The sequence below is a fragment of the Wyeomyia smithii genome, chromosome 2 (assembly GCF_029784165.1).
Source record: "Wyeomyia smithii strain HCP4-BCI-WySm-NY-G18 chromosome 2, ASM2978416v1, whole genome shotgun sequence".
Lineage (NCBI taxonomy): Eukaryota > Metazoa > Arthropoda > Insecta > Diptera > Culicidae > Wyeomyia > Wyeomyia smithii.
In genome coordinates this window covers 135,905,222-135,915,636 of record NC_073695.1, presented here as the reverse complement: position 1 = coordinate 135,915,636, position 10,415 = coordinate 135,905,222, and the positions used below count along the sequence as shown (strand labels likewise).

Here is a 10,415-nt window from a genome sequence, read left to right as displayed (position 1 = left end):
AAAAATAAATTATCTCTATTTTTTATTATTATTATTATTCGTCATCCGACTACACGTCTAAATGATATTCGATGTTGGACTAAGAAAAGCCACCTTGAGCAAACTTTTGTCTTCACTCAAAGCGACATAAAAACCCAGTATCTTTTAGTACAACACAATCACAAGATAAAACTGTTAGATTATAACAATATACAATACACAAAATACAGTTAAAAGACTAAACTAATATCACGTCGGTTATATTCTAAAGCTATTTATTAATAAAAAATCGCACCAAACTAAACGATAAGTTTGTAGACGTTTCAAGTCGTCGGCTACAAACAACGGGACAACGCGCTAGGCGGCGGGAGGGTGCACGATGGAAAGCGGACAGGATGTCAATAAAGGGGCTCGGATAGTTAATATGCGGGATTCGATGATAACCCGAGAGGAGTGCAGTCACGCGTTGAAGATTAAGTTTCGAGGTTTTGGCGGAATAAAGCTCCAGTTGAGATCCGAGTTGGTTAAATTGGAGAGCCATTTTGTACGCCAGTTTTGGAGCATAGTTGACAAATCGGTCGTTGTCTCGTTTTCACTCGAAAAATGCTGAATTGATTTAGTAAAGAACTTTTTGGCAGTTCCTTATGAGATCGATAAAGCCGAGAAAAAGAAAATCTATTTTGTTAATTATTTGTCGAGGTGTCGGACAGGACGGACTATGGAGTACTATGGGGAAACGTGTACCAGAAAAAAAACGTCAGGGTTACGTATGTCTTATGTTTGTGGTGACATCCTCCGGATTACCTTCAAGCCGATATTCGGTCCACTAGCTGATGCTACCTTTGCGAGACTCCACAGTAAACCACCGACCCCGCTGCGTCCGATACTACGAAGCCCAAACAGCCAAACTAGGTCGGAACTGACCACAGGAACAACCGCATCCTCAAAAGCAAACCAGCCACCCCACCAGCAATCAACACCCCCGGCGAACGGAGTGCCCAATGAACGATTTTTGGTGAAAAATAAGGAAAGCGCGAGTAAACTTAATCCCAAATAACTCTTCCTTCCCGCGAAAAGTATTTCTAATAAAAGTATTGTATGGCTCGTAATTTTCAAGCTGTTGATGCTTTTTTAGAACATTTGTGAGTCCTTTGACATGTTTCCGCTCAGCAGTAGTATATGATATGTGAATTTCGCTCAGTGACCAACGGTATAGGTGGGTTAAAGTCCGCCCAACAGAGTTCTTCCGGAGGTCAAAGTAACGACCCAAAGCTGGTGAGTAAAAAGCAGCAAGGAGCAAGTGAAATGTAACAGTCAGAACGTGCGCGCAACTGCCTGCACCACTAAAATATGGGGCCGGATACAGAAGACGAGGTGAGCAGCGAGTTACTCACCCGACTAATTCTGGTATTACAGATGGCGAGCCGGTTGGATTTTGGACGAGTAGCTCGTCTGCGAAACTAATCGATTCAGCTGTCACTAGCCAAGTTTCACTTGCGTTCCGTAGTACAATATTTTGGTCGTCTTGGCAGTCCCGGTGAGTGATGTCATATGGCATCGCCTGACATTCAACTCTGATTTAAGTTTAACAATTATACTTGAAAATTTGCACGATGAAACTATTCAGTATGGTTAGAGAAAATATTGATCTTTGATATGCAGTACAGTTTTTGTTAATCGTGCATATAGTTGATGAGTAATAAGTGTTTGAAGCCCATTTTATGAGGTATATATAAACTGATTTCTCTCCACCGGTAATGGGTGATTTGTATATTTTCCTTTTTCTTGAGAAGAAAGCTTAAATCCGCATGGCTAGTTAGCATTAACTATGGAGGCAACTTATCTTTAAAACTAATAGAACATATTTCTTTTTTACAACTTCTGTCATTGGCACACAAAATATTTAGACGATAATTTTTCACGAAATTCTTAAGTTACAAAAAATCCCCCCTAATTTAAAACTCACCTCCGCGAAAATTCGTCGAATATCCTATATTTCCAGTACCAGCTACGCGACCGACTGCCATGTTAACCAGATAATTCGAAAAACAGCCTTAAGAGTTACAAAGTAACAGCTAAAAAGAAAAAAAAGCTTTAATGTTCATTAAGATATATTTGTTTCTCAAAGCATGCTCATTAGGCTGTCCCAAAATAAATCGATGTTGAAAAAGTCAAGGTGCTCAGCCCTAAATTGAAAAATAATGTTATTTATAGCATTTTTGTAAAACATTTCGACTTCCTAAAAAATCGTTTTCAGGTTGCCCAAAAATGGCTTTTTCAAGCTACAAAACCACTCTTCTGCATTTTTTTCAAATCTGTTCGATTCCTAAGTTTTTCCATATATTTTTTTATTTTTGTGGGATTATTTTTTAATACTTTGCATGGTTTGGTTCAGCATCACATTCAATTATTTAACTTACAGAGCCCATTGAACATCACAAAAAAGTGAATTTTTCTTATAATTTTCAGATAAAACCTTTCAAAACAAATTTAAAAAAAATTTTTTTTGATCAAGATCTGAAATTTTTATTGCGAAGCGGGATTCAAGACAAAAATTTACATGAAAAAAGATCCTTGATATCTTATCGGGGGGCTGAGATATTGGCGTTTTTACATGTGATGGAAAACTATGCATTTTCTCAAAAATGACACTAACGCTCAATTGCACAGTGTTTTGTTTTGCCGTTTGTGCATATAATTTCCTAAATAGTGATTCAAATGTTGATTATAGCCATAATGTATGTTCGGAAAAGTTTCAGGATATTCAAAAATGCATCTTTTAATGTAAAAAGATGGGTGATTAATCCACCAATGAGTGAGATAAAAAATTAAATTTTTAATCAGAATAAGATAGACGCAAGGTGTCTTCGACAAAGTTTTAGGCTATCTAAAAACAAGAAACTTTACCGAAGACGTCATGTTTCTATCTCTTACACATTACGAGCAATATTGAGTTTTCTATTAAGAGGCGCTAAAATCACAGTTTTCGTTCTAACTTTTTTTGTGGATTTTTCCGAATTTTTAAACTTTCTACTAAGTTATCAGACATCTAAAATTGCATTTGTTTTCTTAACATTGTTAATTTTAAACTCCCAAAATAAAACAGTTATTTAACATATTTGTTAAAATGCATAGTTTTCCATCACATAGAAAAATGTCAATATCTCAGTTCCCCGATAAGATATCAAGTATCTTTTTTCATGGAAATTTTCGTCGTAAATTCCGCTTTGCAATGAGAATTTCAGTTCTTGATCAAATTTTTTTTATTTGTGTTTTGAAGGGTTTTATCTAAAAATTATAAGAAAAAATTTATTTTTTATGATGTTTAATGGGCTCTTGGAGTCAAAAAACTGAATGCAATGCTGAACTGAACCATGCAAAATATTCAAAAACAACCCCACAAAAATAAAAAAATATATGGAAAAATTTAGGAATCAAACAGAATTGAAAAAAGTGCAAAAGAGTGAGTTTGTAGCTTAAAAAAGTCATTTTTTCATAAATCACGTTTGGGCATCCTGAGAACAAATCTTTAGAAAGTCGAAATGTTCTACAAAAATGCTATTAATAACATTATCTTTCAATTTAGGGCTGAGCACCTTGACTTTTTCAACATCGATTTATTTTTGGGACACCCTAATGCTCATGCATTTTACATTACGCATTATTTAGGTTTAGTTCAAATAAATGAGAAAGATTGAACAATCTTAGTTTGCTGGCATTCCTTCTTAAATCACTATTTAGAGTCGGAATTATTTCAACTATCATTATAATACTGACAAGGATTAAGTTTACCATCCTTAGGAGATAATTACGCTGTCAACCGTCGCTATCATTTGAAAACATTTATTTCTATGTCGAGCACTTTTGACGTAGAATACGTCTTAACATATACAGGGACCCTACTTCAATACAGGGATCCAATTTCAAAACCGACAACATCGAGAGCGTCACGGAAATTGTCCGATTTCAAACGTTTTAACCCTTAAATGCGCAATGTTGTTTTAAAACAACAATACTAAAAACGTTTTAAAATTTACGTATTTTAGTATTTTGACGTTGGACTAACGTCTATATCGAAGTTAGGCACCTGAATTTGAAAATCTAGTAATTCAACCGGGGAAAACCAGGGAAAAGTGGTCAGGTTTTGAGCGCTTATATATCAGTCATTTCTTTTCAGAATTTCGAGGTTTTGGCATCAACCGATCAGAAATTCTTTTACGGTTGAATTTATGTAACAAAAATAACCTATTGTTCGAGATACACTATTGAAAAATTGGTAAATCACATCGATTGTCTAAATCATACCGAGCAACCAATCACCACCTCTCTTCACAAGCACAGTCGACACTAACGGATACAACCGATCTGACTTTGTAAACAGTCTCACAGCTTTCAACCAATAACGAGCTCGCTTTCGGTAGCTGCAACAGGTGTTTCAACACCGTTTTAAAATGCTTCTTTTATCATTACCACTGAACAGATTCTAAACACCAATGGCTTGATTGATAGGGGAAATATTGCGCAAGATTGTCATATAATAATTTAAATATGTTTTCGATACTAAACTAGTTAAAAGTTGTGTTAAAAGTCGTGCACATTCAACCAATCACAAGCTCGCTTCTTGTTTGCTCGCGGATGGATTTTTGCTTTGGGCTATATAATAGCCTGTGTCGTCTCATAGCATTCATCAGTTAACAAGTGAAAGGCCACCAGGCCGGTCTTGTATAATCAGCAGCGGTGGCTGATTCCAGCGGCCAAACTGAGCTGCAGCAGAACCAGAGCGGTGGTATCAGGCAGCAGCGGCGGAGGTAGTGGGAAGCTGCATTTCTTCATTCAGTTCGGTGCTCCTTCGATCTGAGTTGGACCCCACCAGCGGTAATCCAATTCAGATATCGTTGGGTGAAAACGTTGGGTGTGTGTGCAGTGTGCACATATAGCGTATGTGCATCTGTATTGCTATGACATTTGCGATGATAGGGATGGCGCTGTTGCGTGTGTATGGCTAGCTATAGCGTGTGTAAGACACTAGCATGTGTAGCATATTATGGCTATTGCATGTATATCTTCAGCGTGTGTACGGATAGTTATAGCTTGTGTGTGGATAGCTGCTGCGTGTGTAATGATTAGTTATAGCGTATGTATGGATAGTAATAGCACATGGTTGGATAGCTTATGCGTGTGTTTAGATAGTTGTATCGGATGTATGGAAAGGAATAGCGTGTGTATGGATAGCTATAGCTACAGCGTGTGTATGAATAGTTTTAACGCGTGTTTAGATAGTTATAGCATGTGTGTGAATAACTATAGCGGGTGTTTATCGAAGATTATTATTGTCATTGAAAATATTAAAACGTCTTAACGAACACCGTTGTGAATTTGATTTTACAGCAGCGATTCTAACTTCTTCAGCCAGTCTTTATTCATCGAGGAAAAATTACTACCTATGAATGATCAACACTTATTTACTAGAAATTTGATTTAGATCAAAACGGGTTCTTTTGAGTATCATAAGTTATTGGTAAAAAGAGTTGCAAGTTTTCTCAATGAGCATTCATTAAATTTTCGTTTTTGTTTCTCGGTGCGCGGTTTTGATTTTGTTTCTCGCACACAGAGAAAGAAACAAACTTGTCGCTATCGTGAAAAATAACAAAACAATTAGAAATGCTCTAAATCACAACTGAAGAAGTTAAGATATTTTCCTGTCACTCGCCCAAACCTTGATAACAACTACCGAAAAACGTGTGATTGAGCTCTTGCTATATTGAGTTATTGAACCAAACGTTTTTTTTTTTTCAAATACATGAAGTTATATGCTGGGCTGGAACTAACCTAGCATGAGTTTTATCGATTAAATGTCAAACAATTTTCAAATTTAAAATTTTCGGTTGAATCGTTCTGGGCTCCAATTTCAGATAGTTTCGTAAAGTTTGCTTTTTGCCTAGATAGGAAAATTTTACCAATTCGCTCAATTAAATGATTGTCTTGGTAGTGCAGCAAACAAAGGGTTGATTCGAATATGTATGAAATGACAGCGATTAAATAAAAGATATCCATTCTTTTAGTATATATTATTATTTATAACGTTTTAACGTCTCAGCATCCAGAAATGCACTGTTAGATAAAATTGCAGCAAATACTAGAGTTGCAATTCTCTCTATTATTTGTTTTAATGGAATATAAGAATACCGTAGTCCAACGTCATGCGGTCGTGTCTTGAATACCACCCTCCTACTTTTTTCAGGAATATAATTCATTAGAACAGCGCTCTAGACTCTAACGAAGAAAACTTAACAGCTGAAAGTACTGTATTTGAATTTTTTGTTTTTATTTTTGCTGTCAAAATCTCGGAAACGAAAAAAAACATGGCGAGATTCCCGACTGGTGGTGACTGTCTTTGAAAATAAATTTTAAAATAAGGTTAGTGTTTAGTGAAAATGTTTAAAGTTACTGTTAACAAAAGTAATTGTTTAGACTTTATTCTGCGATAAAGTCACAGTGTTGTTTAAAAACAACATGGTAATATTTGCACATTAAAAAGTAAATCTTTCAATTTTTTTATGCATATCGGTTAGTTTTAAGGCAGTATACCTGTTAAACATAAATTTTATGTTTGAAGATGATTTTTTAACGTCACGCGCCATTAAGGGTTAAACTCAGTCACTTTCCAACCGATTTCTGTCATTTTCGCAGCAATCGATTGGAAAATCATTTAAGCACCCGTCCAAATGCAGAAAATTGTAAACTGATTATTAAAACTATTGTACTATTGAAAATTGTTGAACATTGTTGAAAAGCAAATGTCGACATTGGATTGGTCGCTTGCTGCCTTTCCCTAAAAAGAACGACAGAATGGAGTACCTAGTTAGTCGAGAATGCACTCTTTGGGCTATATAAGAGACTGTATCTCCTCATGCAAATCAGTTAGCAGCAGGCAGTGGCAGCGGACATCAACACCGATGGCAGTAGGCGAAGGCAGCGTGGATCAGCAGCGGGCAACGGCGGCGGTGGTAGATAACAGGTACTTCAGCAGCTCACGCACCTCATCATCCATTAGTGCTTCCTTTCTCTGGGTGACCGCTTTTTTGGCTTCCATCGCTTCAATAGCACGGGCCGTGGCATTCTTTTTCCGGGCTTCTTCATCTTGATCTGTGTGAACGTGAAATCAAAACAGTCCCAGATGAGAGACAACAGTTTTGGATTTATTTAAGCCGGCTCGATCCTAATCACACCGTTGATGATATCGAGACGATGGCTCAAGAATGCCTAGGAACGAATAATAAACCGAAAGCCGTTCTGCTGGTGAAGAAAGATGCTGATATTTCGAAACTAAATTTTGTCTCATTTCGGGTGGAGATGCCCCATGAGCAGAAGAACATGGCTTTAAGTGCTTCTACTTGGCCCGTCGGTGTTTTGGTCCGTGACTTTGATTTTAACCAGGCTCGGCCGGATAGATTTCGGCAATAGTTTTGAAAATATCTCGAATGTATCATTACTGGACTGCGAGAGTCATCGGACTCTCGCGCAAGTTAAGTACCATCCAATATATGTACCTGATCTCAGCCAACGGTTCAATGAACGTTTTAGAAAATCTGACGCAACATCTCAAGTTTATCAACCACTTCACGAATCCGGATCACCTACTGCTTGTGAATGCTCGAGTAACGCTTTTTCCATCATTTCTACTGTGTCACCGCTGCCGGAACGCACCGTCTATGGCCTTATGGAAGCCCCTTCCACCCCCGTTTCAGTTCACCCTCATCAACACTCTCACGATCTTCATAATGTTTCCTGCCATCAGAGTCGTTCCGGTTCTGAATTCGGGGTGTCGGAAGAGGGTTTCCAAACACTACCCGCAGGAAAGTATTGTTGTTCATCCCAGTCTGCTCGCGCTGATGATATCGTAATTGTAATCGTGACGTAACTGTTTTCACCGAAACATGGTTAAACGACCGTACACTGTCGAGCCAAATTTTTGGTGACAACGAGGTTTTCCGTACAGATCGCTGCCCTCTGAATAGCACTAAGTTGACTGGAGGGGGAGTGCTAATAGCTGTCAATCATCGATTTAAGGCTGTGCTAATCGATAACGACTCGTGGGCGAGCATTGAACAGGTTTGGGTTCGGTTGACACTTGCCGGCTACTCGCTTTTCCTTTGCTCCGTCTACATCCCACCAGACAGGACACGTGACTTGACGCTTATCAACACACACTCAAACTTGGTAAACTCAATCTACGAGCAAGCACATCCCAACGACGAGGTAGTTGTGTTTGGGGACTTCAACTTTTCCGGTGTTAAATGGCGCTATAGCTCCAATGGTTTTCTGTTTGCTGATCCAACGGCGTCGTCTTTTCACGATGGAATCTACAACTGGCTCGACTGCTATAGCTCCAATCTTCTACGGCAGATCAATCACGTAAACAACGAGAATGGCAGAACATTGGATCTCTGCTTCGTCAGTAATTTCGATTGTGCACCGCTTATTACCACTGCTGTTACTCCCCTGGTGAAAACTGTGGCACACCATCCTGCATTACACCTTACAGTTAAGAGTATTCCTTCGGACTTCAGCTGCATGATCGATACTGTCAGCTACAATTTTAATAAAGCGGACTACGACAGTATTCTCGCCATTCTGTCGAATATTATTTGGAATGATGAACTTGACAACGACAATATCGATACAGCAGTTCAAACTTTTTCTAACATTATGAACTATGTTATTGATCGTCACGTGCCTAAGCGAGTTGTCTCTAAATATAAACGCTCACCGTGGCAGACTAGCGAACTGCGGCGCCTAAAATCTTACAAGCGAGCTGCTTTGAGAAAGTATTCCAAGTATGGAGGAATTTGTTTGCGAGACGATTACCTAAAAGTCAACTATGCCTACAAACGGATGAGTCGAGAGTGTCATGCTAACCATTTACGCAGTGTACAAAACAAACTGAAGTCGGATCCTAAGGGGTTTTGGAAGTACGTTAATGAGCAGAGGAAAGAGCGGGGACTTCCTTCAACAATGATCTACGGCGAGCGAAAGGAATCAAACTTACACAGCATTTGCGACCTCGTTGCTCAAAAGTTTTCCAGCGTTTTCTGCAACGAATCACTATCACAGGATGAAATATCGTTAGCCGCAAGCAACGTATCGCTGTATGGACAGTCTTTTACTGACATCAATATCGACGTCTCGATGATCCAGTCGGCGCTTTCGAAACTTAAGCCTTCCTTCTCGACCGGCCCAGATGGTATACCGGCTATTCTACTGAAGCGATGCGCTACCGGCTTGCTTACTCCGCTTTGTCATCTTTTCCACCTCTCACTCTCTACAGGCAACTTTCCATCTGCATGGAAGTTTGCGTATATGTTTCCGGTTTACAAAAAAAGGTGACAAGAGAAACGTCGAAAACTACCGCGGAATCTCCGCCTTAAATGCAGTCTCAAACTGTTCGAGTTGGTCGTGATGGAACCGATTTTTTACCAGTGTAAGCCTCCGATACGATACTCCGATCTCCGATACGCAGCATGGATTCATGCCTAAGTGTTCAACAACGGCGAATCTTCTAACGTTCACCTCATTTGCAATGGATATTATGTCTGAAGGGCACCAAACCGACGCTATATACACTGATTTGTCTGCAGCCTTCGATAAAATTAACCACAACATTATCATTGAAAAACTCGACCGAATGGGATTAGGCGGAAACATTTTACGCTGGCTTCAATCGTCTCTTGCGGATCGCCATATCATGGTAAAAATTGGAGACAACAGATCGCGAAAATTTCATGCTTCTTCCGGAATCCCACAAGGTTGTCACCTCGGACCTTTAATCTTCATCCTCTATTTCAACGATGTGAACTGCATTGTCAGTCGCCCCCGAATATCTTTTGCCGACGACATGAAAATTTACGCCAAAGTGAGGTGCTCAGAGGATGCTCTCTATCTACAACATCAGTTGGAAATTTCGCTAAATGGTGAGACATCAATAGGATGACTCTAAATCCGGAAAAATGTTCTGTGATTTCGCTGACCAGGAAAAAGCGACCTGTTATGTTCGACTACCACCTCGGGACAGTGCCGATTAAGCGTGAAGTAATTGTAAAAGATTTTGGAGTGCTGATAGATAGTCAACTCACTTTTAAGGAGCATATCTGCTATATCGTTGCCAAAGCCTCGCGAAATTTGGGAATGATAATGAGAATGGCCAGGAATTTCAGGGACGTGTACTGCTTAAAAAGTCTATATTGCTCATTAATTCGCTCGACGCTAGAATACTGTTCGGCAGTGTGGAACCCTCAATACTTCAATGGTGCCAACAGAATCTAAGCAATTCAGCGGAGATTTGTACGTTTTGCTCTTCGACATCTACCTTGGAACGATCCTCACCAGCTCCCCAGTTACGAAAATCGGGCGCAACTCATCGGCCTTGACTCTTTGAA

At 39.1% G+C, this 10,415-nt stretch overlaps 1 protein-coding gene across 1 annotated transcript; it reads left to right on the top strand.

Moving 5' to 3' along the window:
• The first annotated feature begins 7,916 nt into the window (after nt 1-7,916).
• LOC129719947 (uncharacterized) lies at nt 7,917-9,516 on the top strand. The gene is made up of 3 exons (XM_055671356.1): nt 7,917-7,930; nt 7,998-9,362; nt 9,414-9,516. The coding sequence occupies exons 1-3, from the start codon at nt 7,917-7,919 to the stop codon at nt 9,514-9,516; spliced, it is 1,482 nt and encodes a 493-aa protein (XP_055527331.1).
• Nucleotides 9,517-10,415: the final 899 nt, after the last annotated feature.

What these genes read in the sequence shown, in the direction of transcription:
- LOC129719947 (XM_055671356.1), top strand. An exon ending in TTTCCGGTTTACAAAAAAAG is followed by an intron (nt 9,363 to 9,413) that starts GTGACAAGAGAA and finishes CCTTAAATGCAG; the next exon opens with TCTCAAACTGTTCGAGTTGG.